Below are 19,751 nucleotides of genomic sequence, written 5' to 3' on the forward strand. Positions count from 1 at the left end.
GGATTGGCTCCAGCAGACCCCCGTGACCCTGTAGTTAGGATATAGCGGGTTGGGTAATGGATGGATAAGGTTCAGGTTTGTGTGACTGTAACTGAATTTGTTAAATGTACAAAGAGATATAAATATATTAGTTTATATCTTTTATTTAAAACAGTTCCCATAAGGTTTATATGTGCTGGGGAGTTGTTACTGGATTGTACCTGTATGATGAACAAGGCAGTCATCGGTGGGCTAGTTTTGCTTGTTGGGAAGGATTCACTTTGAAGTAATCGACTGACGGTACTTGCGTGTGTTTTGAGCGGCTTTTTTTCTGCAAAATGAAAAACACTCATCACGCCGCACGCACGCACGCCATAGCACTAGTGCTGCACTCCACTGAATCGATTCGCTTGGGCCCACCAAATGATTCCTAGAAATAATCTTGATCCATAAGGCTTAAAAGTCAATACAGAGGTAAAGAACTGAGGGGTAATTATTGACTCTGACCTAACTATTAAATTACATTATAATCAGATCACTAGGGCAGCATTTTTTTCACTTAAAAAAATATAACAAAAAATTAGACCTCATATAACTTCGCAAGATGCTGAAAAATGAGTTCACGCTTTTGGTTTCAGTCGACTAGATTACTATAACGCACTCCTCTCAGGTCCACCCGAAAAAGACATCAATCGATTACGAGTGCAGGGTGGAGCTGCCAGAATCTTAACTAGGAAAAGAAAATCCGAGCACATCACACCAGTCTGAGCGTCACTACACTGGTTACCTGTGCCATTTAGAATGGATTTTAAAATGCTGCTTATGGTTTACAAAGCCTTCAATAAACTCATCCCGTCTTTGATCTCAGAACGCCTCTCGCCTTACACTCCAAATTGTAACGTCAGTCCTTCAAATGAATTCCAAGAGCTAAACTTTAAACGAAGTGGTGAGGCGGGCGACCTTCTGCTGTTATGCACCTAAAATATGGAATACCAGTCTACTGATAGAAATACGCCAGCCTTATACGGTGGAGCACTTTAAAAAAAAACTGCTAAACACTCTTTATTTCAACATGGCTTTCTCAGAACTTCATTTTAGTGTAACTCTGATCTTCTGTATATGCTTTTAATTATCATTTTTATCATTCTCTCCTCGATCCGTACGAACCCCTACTTTCTCTGTGGATCTTTTTCTGGTTTTCTGTGGTGGTGATCTGCGCCCCCATCACCTGATCAGGGGCCGACATTGATGGACTGAAGGTCACATGTCCACATGACCAGCATCATTGAATTCTTCCGCGTGAAGCCTGAAAACCCCGAGGACTGATTGTGATCATTGATGTGATGTAGAATACCCAGTGGGGGCTGGCAAGGTGGTCTTGTGGCCTCAGAGTCCCTGCAGAATTTCGTTTGGGTTTTTTTTTTTGCCCTCCTGGCCATTGGTCCCTACTTTAGTCTTTGTTACTTGGTATTGCCTAATCTTATTTTTATATTCTTCATTTTGTAAATCTACATCATTTGTATGAAAACATGCTCTAGAAATAAATGTTGTTGGCTAACTGAAAAGAGTCGCTCAAAAAGAACCAATCATTTGTGAATCGGCCATCACCTGTGTGGCAGAGGACCACGTAGGTTCACCAAGTAATGCACTTGTGAGTTTTATATAGCGGACATATTAAAGTAATTAAAAAAAAAAATAAAAATACAGTGTTGCCATATCAAAAAGAACACCTGGTTAATCCAAAGGAGAGCAATCCCCCTTATAAAGTGGGCAAACAGAAAGAAAATGGTGGAGTGAATGACCACCAGAAAATGGAAGGCAGAGTTATGTCATCTACCTCATGTTCAGAAGACACAGGAAGGTCTCGGGTTAAGAAGAAGCTGCGATCCTGTGGCCCTTCACAACCTGATTGTGTATTTAGGTAGGACTTTACACTGAAAAATGTCCATTAATGGGAAATCAGCAAGAATGCATAATGCTTTACTGCTTATTGGAAAGAAAAACATCTCAGTCTTAACTAAAAAAATGACAGTGAAGCAATATTACTATACTTTAAATCACAAATAAGTTAAAGAGTTTAAACCACAGGCATTTACAATAATATGTTGACCTTATGCTTAAACATCCAACAGTTATTAATAATGATACAATGCAACATGGAGTTGGGAAATGCAGAATAACGGCACAAAAATCCACTCCAAATGAGGACTGAGAAATTAGCCTCCGCGGAGGAATCACATCCCCTTCCTTCCCTTCGGCGATATTCTCCGAGACGTCATACTTGGGACTCTGGAAATCACAAGCAGCAGGTCCCACCATACAGCCTAAAGTTCAGCTGCTGACCGGTGATGGAGCTTACTGCAGGTTACAAATCAGTGGCAAGTGCGAATGAAAGCACAAACCGACTGAAAATGGTGGCCTACTGTACTGTACTAATCCTCAGCATTAGAGATGGCGGCTATGTTTTCATTCACATCAAGAGCAAGTTTAAAAAATCGGGAGTTGTTACTTGACAATTAATACATATTTCATGGAAAAGAATGGTACAGGGGCTTTATGTGCTCGTTTGTAAGTGTGTAATTAATAATAATCTTTACATTTATATATCGCTCTTCTCACTACTCAAAGCGCTCTCCACGCAGGGAGGACCTGGAAAGCGAACTCACAATCTCCTTGCTGCAAAGCAGCAGCGCTACCACTGCGCCAACTGCCACAAATCGGGATGCCTTCCAATCTACCAGAACATGAACATTTTTTGTGAGCTTCAAACACAGTGATGACCCCCCCCGTTAGTGCGAACATCACTTCTCTGTGTTGACAAAGAGTCCATCAAGTCAGTTTACTGAATACAACTTAAACACATGCTTCCTCATTACACCGTTACTACGCGGGCATCAGTGGGACACATTCCAACAAAAAGAAATCCAAAAACGCAGACAGTTTCTTATGAGCAGGCACATTTTTCAACATGGCAAATATATATATATAATTAAACTCTACACTTGAATATGGATGCATAAGGAAGGTCCCGCAGAAATAAAAGTGAAACCATACATTATCGGTTGTGAAATATTAATCACTGCCCTTTAGAAACTGCTTCTGGAATTGACAGTTAAAAGACACCGGCACAAGCATGAACAGAGCCAACCAATCATGGTGATTTTGAATTGTGCCCTGATCTTTCGATTTCTTGAAGAGGTAAATGATAAATATCCCAAATAAGATCTAGCCACACTTGCACATTTTTGAAACTTTTCTCCGTTTATGGGATTATTCATCTATTTGACATTGTAAGCATTACTGTGTAGCAATAAAAGCGACACTTGCAGAAAGCGAGGTCCCCTCCAATGTGGCATGATCAAAGAAAACTCTTCACCGAGTAAACCCACCAACCCTTTCCCAACCCCACTCTGTCCACTGCGTTACTGCTGGCTAACTCCCATTTGTGGGTGGTCAGCTTCTGCTTCCTCCTCTTCCACATCTGCGTGGTATTCTTCAAAGGCATCTTCATCTAAGTCAGGAAGCCCCAAGATCTGCACAAGAAACAAACCAGCAAGGAAGGATGAAGTCTCAAATCTCACAAAGCTAGTTGTTAGTGGCTGTGAGCTAAAACAATACAAAACGTTCTGGCCAAGTGCCACGGTGGCGCAGCTCCATGCACCTTCCATGAAATTAACAAAGGTGCATTTAAAGGGATTCTCCATCCAAAAATGAATTTGTTTAAATATATTAAAAAAACCCGATGTACTTTGTACTGAAGGCCAAGAAAAATGTTTGCATCATATTTTCATGCAGAACAAAGTTTCTGATAGACGTCTATGATGGCTAACACCGGAAAATAGCAAGCAATCCCAAAATCTTTATGAAAAAAAAAATATATATGTTACTCATGTCGTATAATGCACAAGTCAGCTCATCCAGTCATATGCTCACAATTTCTCAAATGCATGAATTTTTACTAAAAAATCGTTAAATAAACCAATTCACTGCGCACAGGAGAGATTTTGAAGGACTGGAAAATAGCAAATATCATCCCATTATATAAAAAGGGTGACAGGGCATATCGAAGCAACTATAGGCCAGTAAACTTAACATGCATCACAAAAAAATGAATGGATGGTATTATTAAGGATAAGACTGAGCAACAACTGGCAAGGACAGGAGTTATTAGGAACAGTCAGCGTGGGCTCAGAAGAGGGAGGTCGTGTTTTACTAACAGGCTGGAATTCTATGAGGAGGCAACAAAAGGATACGACCAGAGTGGAGCAGATGAGATTATTTATCTGGACTTTCAGAAAGCATTTGATAAGGTGCCACATGAGAGAGCGGGCATCAAATTAAAAGAAGTGGCAGTTCAGGGTGATGTTTTTAGATGGGTGCAGAACTGGCTCAGACACAGGAAACAGAGGGTGATGGTGTGAGGAACCTCATCAGAACTGGCTGATGTTAAGAGTGGTGACCAGCAGGGGTCAGTGCTAGGGCTGCTGCTATTTTTAATATATAGAAATGATTTAGATAGGAATATAAGGAACAAGCTGGTTAAGTTGGCAGATGATACCAAGATAGGTGGATTAGTAGAAAATTTGGAATCCGTTATATCATTACAGAAAGACCTGAACAGCATGCAGGCTTGGGCAGATTTGTGGCAGAAGAAATTTAATGTCAGTAAATGTAAAGAATTACACATAGGAAGTAAAAATGTGAGGTTTGAATACACAATGGGTGGTCTGAAAATCAAGAGTCCACCTTATGAGAAGGATTTAGGAGTTGTAGTGGACTCTAAGCTATTGGCTTCCCGACAGAGTTCAGAAGCCATTAAGAAGGCTAACAGAATGTCAGGTTATATAGCGCCTTGATGTGTGGAGTACAAGTCACAGGAGGTTCTGCTCAAGCTTTATAACACATTAGTGAGGCCTCATCTGGAGTCATGTGTGCAGTTTTGGTCTCCAGGCTACAAAAAGGACATAACAGCACAAGAAAAGATCCAGAGAAGAGCGACTACGCCGATTCCAGAGCTACAGGGGATGAGTTATGAGGAAAGATTAAAAGAGCTGAGCTTATACAGTTTAAGCAAAAGAAGATTAAGAGGAGACCTGACTGAAGTGTTTAAGATCATGAAGTGAATTAGTCCAGTGGATCGAGACGGTGACTTTAAAATAAGTTCATCAAGAACATCGGGGCACAGTTGGTAAATTTCACACAAACATTAGGAAGTTTTTCTTTACACACAGAACGATAGACACTTGGAAGAAGCGACCAAGTAGTGTGGTGGACAGTAAGACGTTAGGAACTTTCAAAACTCGACTTGATGTTTTCTTGGAAGAAGTAAGTGGATAGGACTGGTGAGCTTTGTTGGGCTGAATGGCCTGTTCTCGTCTAGAGTGTTCTAATGTTCTTACTTCGGGAATACACTCGTGTGAATGAAAATGAAATGCGCTCAGACACAAACGAGCATTTGGCTCCTGTCATCATGTTTAAATTCATATCCATGACTGGTGCACCTCATGATTATTTAGCAGCAGTCTGTGAAATTATGCTGGTGAACTGACATTCTGCAAGTCTGAGGTGTACTCTCTTCCTCATATTGTTTTTGCTTGCTTTTAATCTTTAGTTTTTTTATTTTTGCTAACATCACGTGAACAGCAATGGTAGCCAATGAATAAGCTTGTGACAAATGAATAAAGGAGGGAGGGAGGCCGGTCTATATTTCAAATGCCTGTTCGTGTTTGAGTGTGTTCCATATTTGTTCACAAGAGTGTTTTCTCAATGTGGTTTATTTAAAAATATTTTGGTAAAAATACATTTGTTTGAGATATTGTGAGCATATAAGTGAATGGCTTCACATGGGGAATATGTGACACAAGTAACGGGAGATTTCTGTTTTTGATCTTGTTTACTGTTATCTGGCGTCGGTCACTAAAGACACCAATTCCATCAGAAAGTTAGTCATCTCTGCTCTGCATGAAAACATTAGTTTAAAACATTTTCTCAGTCATCACTACAAACTACATGGGGTTAAGTAAAATATGGAAGAAAAAAAAAAAAGATATTTTAAATGCCAGTAGGAAACAGCAGTTGACATTTGTCCTATTGGCCCACCATATTATGTTATGCAAATAAAAGTTAGGCTAGGCAGACATTTCTGATCTCAGAGGGTCAGCGTCAATCCAAACTCACCGGCCTAAAGGATTTGAAGACCTTGTCTAGGATTTCAGGCAGTGTCTTCTTCCCACATGAGGAGATGTAGTCCTGAGCATGTTGAAGAAAAGGTAGGCAGTCCTCACTTTCACTCCACACGTGCTTGAAAGGGAGAGAAATAAAAAGAAAGAAATCTCCATTAGTGCATGAAATCAGCCCAAGACAACCTGAATGTGCCTGTGTTATGTTACAGCCAGGCTTACCCAGCTCCTGTTTATTTCTGTTAATATTATCATGTTTATTTATTATTTAGTATTTATGTATTCTGTATTCAAGGTCCTTGAATCTATTTCTTGTATTTTGTGTGTGAAACCCCAAAAGATGGGGGTCACTAATGTTGGACTACAGTCGGCCTTTATTTGGAGGTCAAGGAGATGAATCCACCAGAGGGTTACTGAACCTTTTAAAGAAAAGATTGTAGATGCAAGTACTGTATTGATTGTTCTTGTAGATTATTGCTTGTTTTTTTGGATTCTGAGCGTGGATGTGATTATTTGTCTTGGGTGGTTTTTAAGGCACATCCTTATGCCTCATTTGGGCCTTTTTTTGCTATTTTTGTACTATTGTACAGGTCAGTGAGCATGCCTTGGTACAGCATGAATGAAATGGTTCTGGATTCCGGTTGGCAATCCCCCAGGCAGACACGCGGTTCAGTCCCACCCTCCAGAAATTACCTCATATCTGCCACAGCCAGTTATTACGTGGGCATCCCTTTGGTCAACAATGAGAACCCTGCGAGTTGGATCACCTTGGCGAATCGTGCCATACAGTGCTGTAGCTGACGGACGCTCTTTTACAATGCAGGCGATGTGCCTCATTAAGGACTGTATGAGCAAAACAAAGTCAAACCAGTGGCATCCAAAGATTCTCCGAAGAGTCTTCGTCTCAGGTCACTGGATAGTGTCCATGTCTTGCAACCATTTGGAAAAACAGGAAGCACCAGGACTCTAAAGACTTGGACCTTCGTCGTTTTGCATAGTTATTGGGAGCGCCACGCACCCCTTTCCAGCGACCTTGTGACCACCCCCCCCAATCCATCTACTGACTTCATAGGAAGAGTCACCAGAGACATGAATGTCACTGCCCAAGTAAGTAAACCTCTCGATGAGGTCGACATTCTCTCTGCAGACAGACACACTGCTGATGGCCGTGCCCAAGAGGTCATTATAGGCCTGGATCTTGGCGTTTATCAGGACCCTTGCAAGCCCAGACACTCAGACCCCTCACTCAGTCTCTCGAGACCCCGAACTGAGCCTCCATGGACTCTATGAAGATCACAGCATTGTCAGCAAAGTCAAGATCCGTGATTCTTTCTTCACCAACAGATGCCCCACAGCCGCTGGACCCCACGACCTTGCCCATGCAAGCACTGAACGGAGTAGGAGCAGAACACACTGCTGACAGACCCCAGAATCAACTGGGAAAAACGCAGAGGGTCTGCATCTACTCTGCATAGCACACAAACTACCAGTGTACAGGCCGGCCATGATATCCAGCAGCTTTGGGGGAATCCTGCGAAGTCTCAGGATGTCCAACAGGGCAGCTCGATCAACAGAGTCAAACACTTTACGAGAATCAACAAAGGCTACAATGAAACTCTCTCAATATTCGCGTGTGTGCTCAATGAGAACCCTCAGTGCCAGGATGAAGTTGATGGTAGACCAGAATGCACTGATTACTGGTAGGTGAGCAAATGATCACAGATCCTATTGAAGACAACGCCAGCAAGGACCTTACCCGGCACTGAGAGCAGTGTTAATCCCATGTAGTTGCCACAATCCAGGTGATCACCCTTCCCTTTTCAGATAGGGACAAGAAGTCCCGGTATTCCAATCATTTATAGAAAATGATTAATTAATATACTTTTTGGTGATGTGCTGAAAGCTAGAGGTTTGTGGTTTCTTGTGAAATGGTGATGTTTAATTCTCTCTATTTTATATATATATATATATATATATATATATATATATATATATATATATATAAAATCCTAAACATAAAAGTGCAAAGATTTTGTGCAACAATTTTATGTGACTTTTTATGTCACACTTTAAATCGAGCTTATTTTAAAACCTACATATATACGTTTGGTATCATTCTTTTCAGAATTTATCCAACTTTAATGGGATGCTGTTTGATTTTTCAGATTCTTATGCCATTTTTAAATTATAAACTAAAATATCAAGAAAGTCATATTTTTTATTTTTGATTGTTCCCGTGAAAGAAATTTACTCAAGCTATATAAAAAAAAAGATCTCTTCATAACACCAATGTTTGTATTTCGGTGATTTAGTCAGCAGAAGGTCGAGTTACGATGACCCATTGCATACCACTTTAGTCTTCACGTGATGTTTCCTGTTATTTAAATGAGTTTTAAAGTTTTTCTTTCTATAAAAATGTCAGTTAAAATGAATGGATCGTTCATTTAGTCTCTTATGAATACTCATATCAAATAGTGGACCTCAGTTTAACAGGAATACTCCAATCAGTAAGAGAGGAAATATTTTATTCTCATTTCATGATTTTTACTTTGTTAAATAATAATTAATTTTTCTTTTACATATTTATAGAATCTCGTGATTTTTGACTCCATTAAATAATCATTTTTCTTTTGTACCTTTACAGATTTTACTAATATTCAGACCACAACTGGGGGTTGGGTGCCAAAGGCGTGGGGGGATAGTTTGCCCCTAGTATTATTATTATAATCATACTATTTAATATCAAACTATAGAATATCCTCAGAAAAGTGTATACACCTGATCATCTCATTGTCCTCATACAGAGCCCACACACCGGGATATATTACAATATTTGGACTGAGGATGGAGAAAATGTCCGATTCCAACTTGGTAAAGCAGTTAGGCAAGGCTGCATACGGGTGCCAAATCCCTTCAATTTGTATGCCGAGCACAGAATGAGAGAAGCTGGGCTGGAAAAGTGGATTTAAAATTACTGGAAGAAACATCAACGACCTTCACCATGCGGAGGATACCACACTGACAGCTGAAAATGAAGAGGACTTACACACCCTTAAAATGAGAGTAAAGCGAGAAGATGGCACTGAGACTAAATGCCTAGAAGACTAAACTGATGACAACCCCCATGATAGCCAATTTTGGAGATGACGGTGAAGAGGTGAAAATGCTAGATGAGGATTGATCCTCCAAGACAGAAACTAACAGGGAAGGATCCGGCAGTCAAGATATTTTCTTGAGGTGATCTCTGGGAAGAGCTGAATTGAAAAACCTAACAAAGATTCTCACATCTAGAGACACAGCTATGAAGGCAAAGACCTGGGTTGGTCAGATGATGCTTTTTTTTCCATGGTACTGTATGGATGTGAACATTGGACTTTGAAGAAGCAAGATAGGAAGAGGACTGACACATCTGAACTGTGGTCTTGGCAAATACTTTCAAGAATACCACAGACAGCCAGGAAAACAAATAAATGGAAATCAAACCTGGACTTTCACTCAAGGAGCAGCAAACATACTTAGGTCTTCACGTGATGTGTCCTAATTCCCTAATAACAAAAATATACTAATCTCACTTGAGTCTGGTGAATATTCTGTAGAAACTAAATTACAAATTCCATGAACAGCTCTAAAGAGGGAGGGCATGTTGGCTTCTCAGGACTTGAACATGAGAGAGCCCTGTGGTCTGACTGACTATCAACTACCTGCCTCTGTGTAACAGGTCAGTGGGCTCCAATAGGATTACAACTTCCTCTATCAGCATTTTATTTCATTTTTTTTCCTACTTGACATTTTCTTTATTAGGTTATAGTGTCGGCTGTATGTGCCATCTGTTAGAATGAAAAGTAGAATGCTTTATATTAGTACACCATTGAAATGGGTGGGTCAAGAATGATCCCCTTGAGTGAGCATGTCATGAGTGACATCACAGGAATTAGGACTGCAGTTCCAATGTGCTAAAGTTATTTCAGTGAGGTGACACTTTGGCACTTAGATTTAAGCGCTAGATCAGTAGGCCACGATTTGCACTTGACCAGGCTGGCTAGTTCTTTATTGCTTAGCATTCTAGTGGGTCTGACTCTGGAGGGGCTGCAGCATCACCAACAAAAACAGAATACAGTACATTATATCACAATATAAAATGGAGCAATAAAATAAAGTGCCAACAGTCAATTCTAACAAGCAAGTATTGTGCTAGGCTGGCAGCTTTCTCTCAGACCGAACTCGCCCACTAAATCCACAATTGCAGGTGCTGCCATCGGGTCTGAGGCTCAGCTTTCTGAGGATAAAAAAAGCAAACGGTTCAAATACTCCTTCATCCAAGAGTTTAGGAATCTTCTAAATGTGTTTAACTTTGACAAACATCCAGCGGCTCCACTTATGAGCTGAACAAATCCCATTCTTGACATCTGATATCATAACAATTATGTTCACTACTACATTTTCATTTCATTTACAGTGGATTTAGAAAATACCCAGACCCCTTCACTTTCTGCACACTTCATTGTGTTGTAGATTTCATTTTAAATGGATACATGTGCCAATACTGTCCATATCTTTGCACTGAATAACCCATTAGGACAAAGTGATAACATGGCTTCAGAAAGGTTACAAAATATATTGAAAATTAAAATCTCTCATACTCAGACCCTGTGCTGTGGCACTCCACGTTATGCCCAAGTGCCTCCTGTTTGGACCAGGCCCTGCTCATCTTCTGCCCAATACCCACCCCATCCCTACGGTGAAGCATAGTGGTGGCCATTATGGGGGTGCTGGGAGACTGTTGAGAACAGAAGGAAGGAGGAGTGCAGCCAAACACAGAGAGGTCCTTGAAGAAAACCTGCTCCAGAGTGGATGCCACCAGAACGATACGACAATTCAGCCAAGACAACACTGGAGTAGTGATGGAGCAGGACTTCTGTATGGATAGCAGCTTTAGGACCTCAGTTCCAGTACTAAAATGCTTCTTAAGCAAATAATAGACATTGATATAAGAAGCTTTTCCTAACAGTAGTAACATATTTCTTAATTTTATATTTCACTCATATGTTGATAAACATTCACTAGCTTAACTTATGGGCTGAACAGATATCATTCTTGTTAGTTACTAGTCGAATCTTAAAGTTGGTTTAATTTTTGTATATGTATCATGTTCACTTCTATACTTTACTTATTTCTACAAAGTTATGTGCGATGGCCAAGCTGTGTTTTAAACGTGATGTCCTTCCTGATGACAAACCAAGAATTTGCCTCTTGGGCTAATAAGCCAGAGTTGAACTGAATTGATTATCGATTGTCCCCGGGTCTACTTGGTCATTAATTATAAACTTAACACTTAATGATGCAAACTCTACAGAAGAAAGGAAAATTACAAGGAAAAGGACAACAGAGCAGAGCAGTTACAATGAGTGACATTTCTCTATTTCTTGTAAAAGTTAAACTTACACACCAAATCTGTTCAAACCCACTTGCCTGAAGGAGGGGCCCAAGTTGCCTTGAAAGCTTACATATTGTAATCTGTTCAGTTAGTCAGTAAAAGGTGTCATTCTGCTTGAGCTCTCATTGCACCCATAGTGACTAACATGGTACAACACCCCACTAACACAGAATAAGACACAAATTGGAGCTAATTGAACAATGAGATCAAGGGATCGCGAAACAAAGTTAAATTAGAACCTGCAGCCAAGATGACTGCCCCCCCTTACTGAATTTGACACCCACTGATCTGGTGAGCCAGTAGAGACGAATGACTCTGCAGCCTTGTGGATTGAAGTTCAAGAGGAGATAGATTGATACTTTATTAATCCAAAGGAGAAATTCACATTAAGTCCATTAAGTTCAGGTCCAGTTCTCTGAGGACTTGGCCCATTCTACTAAGTAAAGCCCCGCCTCCCCACCATCCATCCATACGTCCATCCAATCTGCCTCGTCTCCATGTTAGGGCGGTTACATGCGCACATATCGCGACACAGTCTGTTCGCCATCGTCTGTTATCGCCTGCGTTATTCCAATATATTAACGTCAGCGATGTTTGCATACATGACGTCATTATCACATCACCTACACGCGTACAGTCCCTCTTATCACGCATTACCAAATGCCAATCAGTAACCTGACACCAGCGTGCCAGGCTCGGTTAGGATTCCTCCTCTTCCAGAATCGTCTATGCGCCCAACAAGCAGCGGCCTGACTCAAGTCAGGCCTCCCAGCCGCCAGAGGAAGGAACGCACGTGACGCGATGTCACCTGGGGGGTTTGGAGAGGTTCTGGCGCCCGAAAAACGACGGCGCCCCCCTACAATCCCACCGCTGATAACCCAACCACAGATGACGACGACCAAGGCGACACTTACAAAATTCTCCGCTCCTCCGTTCATGTCGGGACAGAGGACGTAGAAGGAGAGGCCGGGATCTGCGTAGAAATCCAGCCGTCTCTCGTCGGTCTCCTCCGCCGCGATGAGGTCGAAGGGGATGCCGGAGCACCATTTCTCCGCGATTTCCACCAGCTGTTTAAAATCCATCTTTCCTCGAGAAGTCGGCGACCGGATACGGAGCGGTTTGTCTGGAGAGTGGCTGGCACACACACACACACCTGGCGAAGCGGGCGCTCCGCGAACGTGGCTACACGACGACAGTTCCTGGGCTGCACTGCCTGTCACTCGAGACGTGGGCACATGACGGGACAGGCGTCAGGGCTTGATGACACGCGAGTTTTTTTTCTCGAGATATGGTTTTTTTTTCCCTCGGCGAGTCCGCAAGCGACTGTACGTTACAGGGCTGCAGGCTGAGCGGGGCAGGGGGTGTCAATAGCGTGCATTGTGAATGAAAGCGTAACAACGCGGTGACGACACTGGCCGAACAGCCAATCGCAGCTCAGGCTGCCGCTGTCTATTTACAAAAAAAAAAAGCCGCGGACCCGATGGAGAGGAGCCATCTTTCGCAGACTCGCATTGGTGGCTGCACGTGATTGACAAGCATTTTATACAAGTTGATTGGTTGTGTTAGAAGATGATTGGTTGTGTCTCCGCCCAAACCCCCGGCACTCGCAACGCAGGGCAGGCTTGATGTTATAGCAGTAGCATTACAGGGGGGACATTTACTGCCGTGAACTGTACTGGGTTTAAAATAAAAGATCTGTACACATATAAAATATGTCCCTACGCTTTATGAACCGAGAATGGATATACGCAGCGTTGGGGGTTAGGGGGCTGTACCGGGAGCGCCCAGCTGGCCTTCCTACAAATCTGTGGCTACATCAGTTAGCGTGCGGACAACGGGCAGGTCACAGCGGATCGTGTCTGGACAAAGGCAGGATGCACCGTAGTAGGGCTGCCAACAATGTCTGACCAAAAAAAAATGCACAAGGCTGTACTGACCATGACCTGGCGTCATAGAATTAGAGAAGGCTTTGTGAAGTAGTATTGTGCATAGCTCTGAGTATTTTAAATATCTTCATGAGGAAAACCACAGCTGCTTACCTGATTGCTTTGATACTCCTGTGTGCTTTGCTTGTCTTGCTCGCGTCCCCTTGGCTAAACAAGTCGGTAAGGGGATGCCATTACTATATTTCGACATAATCTAGTCATTAGAGCACAATTCATTTTATATGCTGTGTATGTCACAATCAGACTGAAACTGCCTTTGGCTTAAAAGATAGCAAACCTATTATTTTACTTAATTTTCCATTTATATTTGGCATTCCCCTTTGCCATCAGCAGTCCCAGGTTCATCAATAAATGACTTGAACTCAGCGCATGACAGTTTAAAGTTCAGTCTGACTTCAGTGGCGTAACAAGGTCTGGTGGCACTCAATGCGGAGTTTAAACTTGTCACCCCCATGTCCACCAAAATATAAAATGAAATTTATTGAGAAAGCATTTTTTTTTTATTCAGTTGGTTAAGTAAAGAGGGTATAATGTTAATTATTTAGTAAACAATTTTTTATGAATAAAAAAGTAAAATGCCTTTTTATTAATAAGCCAGTTTAATGTACAATGTGAGAAATGTTTTTTCATAGTGATAGTACCTAGTGCATAACTTTATTAATTAAATTAAACTCAATTGTTTACAAGTTTTGTTTTCTAGGCTCTAATCCAACAAGCTGTACTTTAACATGATACTTAGAATCTCTTCTTCTCAAATTTTGAAATTGCGTCATCAAAATCGATACCTTCAGCTACACTGTGTTCAATTGACAAAATGGCTAAGCTAGAGAGTCGTGCTTGGTTCATAGTGGATCTGAGATGATTCTTACTTAGTTTGAGTTTCGAAAACTCCTCTCACATGATGCAACAGAAACACATAAAGTTAAGAAAAATCTTAATGCTAAAGTGAGATTAGGAACAGAGTCTAAAAGTTCATATTCAACCACAAACTCTTAAGAATCTTAAGGAAGTCCAACCAAGAGACTCTTCTTTTGGAACTTTGGCGGCTTTTAGAAATCTTCTTAGGCGTGAAATTTCTGTAAGGATACCATCTGCAGAAAGCTCATTGTAATTTTCAACCAAACTTTGTACAAACCTGGGAAGTTCAGTTTCCGTGGTTTCGTTCAGATAGCTGGGCTCTAGGACTGCAAACCGATCTGATATACATTCCATGCCTTCGCAACGTGTATCGATTTCTTATTGAAATTGGCCTCTAATTTGTCACCAAAAATTACACCAAATCGCCAATTAACCAGAATTGTGACAAATGATTTCATCGTGTGTCCCAGCTCGTATATATAGGGGCCTTAAGATAGTGGGATGGGGAGGGAGATATTGTCCGTTCGCTCGTAGAACGATCCTAAAGTAAACGTTACCTACCCACTCCACTGTCTAAAACGTTTTGCGCTGACTATATTATTATCATCATTATCATCTTGTTGCACAGAACGACTTGGGGCGATGATATATTTGTGGCAGGGATGAGACAATGAGTCACAGGACTGGTTGTTTGTTTACTTGAGCGCCAGCGCAGTTCAAAAGAAACGAGACAGAACACCACACCATAATACTAAATCATTACAGCATCACATCGTTCACCCGCAATTTGCTGCAATTAGGGATTGTTAAAGCCCATGTAAATTATTTGACATGTTATTTTTTGTAACAAAAAGGCGCATTAATACAAAACCGGTCATTTTTTTTTTTTTTTAATTTTTATTTATTAATTTTATTACAATCAATACATAGCAATCAAGTTTTTACAAAAAAAAAGAATTATGCTAAGAACAAATCGATCCCCACCCCTGAGAGAGAGAGCAAGCCAGACGGTGTAAAATGTAAGGCTTGTAAACATACCTAAATTAATAAATTCTGTGTGCTTTATAAACTTATTTTAAAATATTACTGATTAGATCCTGCCATGTTTTGAAAAAAGTCTGTACAGATCCTCTAACTGAGTATTTGATTTTTTCCAATTTCAAATAATATAACACATCGGTTTCCGACTGACTTAAGAGAGGAGAGTTTGAGTTTTTCCAGTTTATCAGAATGAGTCTGCGTGCCAAGAGTGTCGTGAATGTAATCCCAGTTTGTTTGTCCTTCTCCACTTTAAGCCCCTCTGGAAGACCCCCAGACACAGCTGTTAATGGGTTAGGAGGGATTGTGAGTCCAAGGCTGTCTGAGAGATCATTAAAAATGTTTGTCCAGAATAATGTTAATTTGGTGCAGGCCCAGAACATGTGACCCAGTGAGGCTGGGACTTGACTGCAGCGTTCGCAGGTTGGCTCTCGCCCTGGAAATATTTTGGAGAGTTTTAGTCGAGACAGATGTGCTCGATATATCATTTTGAGTTGTATAATTGTATGCTTTGCGCATATGGAGCTCGAGTGAATTCTCTGCATTGCTACTTTACACTCCTTTTCTGATATATTAATTGAGAGATCTTTTTCCCAGTGTCCTCTTGGATCTTTGAAAGGGAGGGACTGTAAAATGATTTTATATATTGTAGAGATGGAGTCTAATTCCTTAAAATTGAGCAATATTTTTTCCAGCGTGGATGAGGGTGCAAGATGAGGAAAATCTGGAAGGTTCTGTTTAACAAAGTTCCTAATTTGAAGATAGTGAAAGAAATTTGTAGCTGGAATGTTAAATTTGGAATGTAATTGTTCATAGGATGCAAAGACGTTGTCTATATAAAGATCTCTAAGCAAGTTAATCCCAAATTTTTTCCAGATATTAAAAACTGCGTATGTTTGTGAAGGTTGAGAGAGGTGGTTCTCTTGCAGAGGTGCCACAGATAGAAGCTTCTCCATCTTAAAATGCTTTCTACATTGGTTCATATTCTGAGTGAGTGGAGCACAATTGGGTTATTAGTGTATTGCCGATAACGTGTGTTTATTGGAGCGCAGAGCAGGGAATACAAAGAAGTACTGCAGGATTTGACTTCTATTGCGGTCCAAGCCTGTGTATGTTCTTCTATTTGTGTCCAGGTTCTTATCGCCTGTATATTTGCCGCCCAGTAATAAAACTGGAAGTTAGGTAGAGCCATGCCGCCTTCTTCCTTTTGTCTTTGTAGGGTCGCTCTTTTGATGCGTGGATGTTTAGAATTCCAAATAAATGAGGTTATTGTTGAATCTAATTGCTTAAAGAACGATTTATTAATGTATATTGGGATGTTTTGAAATAAAAAAAGGAGCTTAGGAAACCGGTCATTTTTTGTCACCCCCTCAGAGCTGGTACCCGGTGTGGGCCTCACCCGCCTTCCTACGCCACTGTGTGACTTAAAGCTCAGACTTCACCATTACAACCGACCGTCTGTTTCGTTTGTCAGACCAAACATCCTCCATGTGGCTGAACACTCGCTCTGCATTGGCACCGCTGACTGGTATGGAAAAACACAAAAGCAACTGCTTTCAACAGCTCAGTGGATTCAGATGCCTTGCTGAAAAAATACGCTAATTTTTCTGTCTGGGGTAAAGTGTTTAGGAATGGTGTCAAATACTTCATTCAGGGTGACTACATCACCATACAGCTTGTCTTCATCTACATCCACTACATGATCCAGCTCAGGCCACTGGAGTGGTTGTCCTTCATCAAGGCTGAGACAGCCAATGTGTGCAATAACCTGGTCATTGAAGTCAAATTGATCCTCCAGTTATAGTAGTACTAGAGTGTTGTACCGTCTTAGCCATTATGAATGTAGTGAAAGTCAAGCAAAATGACATTCCTCCAGTTATAGTACTGCTTTCTCAAAAGGCATGTCTACCAGGCTTCTGAGCTGCTCCTGTTGCTGGGGTAAAAGGCCTCTCAAGATTTGGTTTGCTTTGCTACCATAGACTTTGTCAGTTCGCCTTGCGATCAGCTGACTGTGCAAACGGGTCATCACTGAGTAAACGTCCATCACAGTAGCACTGTCTCTCTCTCTAGCTTCCTAATGGAAGAATCGAATTCTTACTTCACATTCTGCACGAATGCCAGCATGCATTCAGCAACGGTAGGGTCCACATTTCTTGAATCAGGAATGCCACACACAAATGTCCAGACAATACAGTCATCCTCTCCAAACTATATTAGTAAAATAGGACAACACTCTAAAATGCTCTGGATCGCTGGCAGCAAAGACAGTCAGTGTGTGGGGACGTGCCTTAGAGTCTCCTTGTGTTTTGTAGATGTGAATTCACAGAACTCCTTCAGTGTTTCCACTTTTTTTAGCAGAAGAACTGATTTCACTATAAACACCTTGAGCACAAAGGCCTGCAGAGCTAAAGCCGTGATGAGCTCTTTTCACAGTGTTATTAATGATGTGACTCTTGCAATTGTCCTTCAGAATATGTGGGTTAACTTGTTTGAGTTTCTGAAAAACTGAGTTGTGTCGAGCATAATTAACGGATGCGTTGTCTGCACCTTAGGAGCTAATCTGCTTGTTTTCAGTGACGGACGCTATCTGTTTGAATGTGGCTTCACTACATTTGTCAGGATTGTCGCACATATCTAGTATATCCATACTTTACACTCTTGGATGCACAGAAATACTGGACTGTGTATGGGAACAATTTTCTGTGGCCAGAATTGGATGCATCAGAACACGCTGCAACTGCGTTTTCTACAACTCCACTGCTAATCTCTCTTGGCTAAATGGTGCCAACACATTCTCGACTAAGGCCTCACTCTTACTTCTGCCACAGGACTGTGGTGTTACGGGTCCACAGCTCTCTCAGCAAAGGACAGTTTTTTTAAATAATCACCACGCTTGCGGCTTAGTGAGGGGGCATGGTGGCTGTAGTGGGTCTCAGGGCGATCTGCGGTGTGGGCGCTTCTTACCTAAGTGCACAAGTGAGGGAGCGCCCACATCCGTGATTGTTCCTGGAGCTGCTAATGTGCAGTAGCTGCTATGTCCTCTCAATATATAGAAGCGCGATTCGGCTAGAAGGGGAGAACATGAAGAAAATGGAGAGAAAGAAAGACGGAGGTGGCTGGAGAAAGCAGGATGTAGGAGAGGGAGCCGGTGCGGGTGAGCGCACGAGTGAATGCTCGCAGGTAGCTGTATGGAAGGCTGGCTGTTAGGCTAATACCCTGGAGATGTAGTAGTGGTCGCTCCTGCCGAGTGATCGAGTAGCGGGAGTGACCAGTGAAGGGCGACTGGCTGCGTAAGACTTCGTGGAGAAGTCCTTGGTGTGAGCGTCCTGGTTATCAAGGACTCCAAGTCTCGGGCCTGGGATGAGTGCCAGACCGAAGCCAGGATCGGGAGGCCTCCAGACCTGAGGAAAGAAAGGACAGCTGCAGAGAGAGCATCTCGCCTGCTGCAGGGCCCAAACGGGAGAAGCAGGTGAGACGCTAATGTAGAAGAAGCACCGGGCTTGTCATTGTTTTAAGACTCCTTCCAGCAACGTTTTAACTTCGTTTATTAAAGGATTATGTTTTTTCTATTTTGTTTTAAACCTCCACTTTTTCACTTCTGGTTTTATTGGATTATTTATTTGAAGAACTTTGAATCACTGCACTATTTAATTGAACACTTTGTTTTTGTTTTGTTGGATTTTTAAATAAAAGCACTTTGCACTTTTACACCATCCCCTTGCTCCAGTGTTATTGCCTCACTGTCTAGCTCATCGCTAACATTACCGACAGTGTTGGGTTCAAGAGCTCCCGAACAGCGGATGGGAGCATGGAGCAGAAGCCGCATCATCACAAGGACATCTTGGTTGAATATTTTCACACTGACCTTGTCCCTGCAGTTAGTGGACACGTAGCTGTGACCATGTCGCACACCATGATAAGTAGCTGTTAATTCAACTACAGCAATTTTGTCCTCCTCTGAGTCTTCCTTGATCATGAATGATGAAATTGCTTTGGTTTGCCGAGCGATTCAAACACAACTCTGGTGTTTTTTTGTTTTAGCATGGTTATCCAAAGTGGTTTTGCGGTCAGGTTTAATCACAATTTTGACTTAGCATAAGGAGTAAGTTGCAGAAAGTGGGGTTGGCTTTAGTCATGTCGTGTAATTTTCATTTTCCATACTATCATAATTGAAAGATGTTGAACGTTTCAGTTTCTTTTTTACTGGCTGTCAGACTTAGAAGAGAAAATCTCATCTTCATCCTCTGTCTCGCCACCCACCTCAGCACAATTATTTGTTCCCTGCACATCTTATGTCACCAGTAGTAGCTGCACAGG

General features: G+C 41.6%; 1 protein-coding gene across 1 annotated transcript; it reads right to left on the reverse strand.

Moving 5' to 3' along the window:
* Positions 1-1,943: 1,943 nt before the first annotated feature.
* On the reverse strand, positions 1,944-12,987 carry mturn (maturin, neural progenitor differentiation regulator homolog (Xenopus)). Its single transcript, XM_039736609.1, has 3 exons — positions 12,507-12,987; positions 6,157-6,279; positions 1,944-3,512 (listed from the first exon to the last, which is right to left on the reverse strand). Exons 1-3 carry the CDS (start codon positions 12,672-12,674, stop codon positions 3,402-3,404), a joined length of 402 nt encoding a protein of 133 aa, XP_039592543.1. The 5' UTR covers positions 12,675-12,987; the 3' UTR covers positions 1,944-3,401.
* Between the last annotated feature and the right edge of the window lie 6,764 nt (positions 12,988-19,751).

Source organism: Polypterus senegalus, chromosome 15 (assembly GCF_016835505.1).
Source record: "Polypterus senegalus isolate Bchr_013 chromosome 15, ASM1683550v1, whole genome shotgun sequence".
Lineage (NCBI taxonomy): Eukaryota > Metazoa > Chordata > Cladistia > Polypteriformes > Polypteridae > Polypterus > Polypterus senegalus.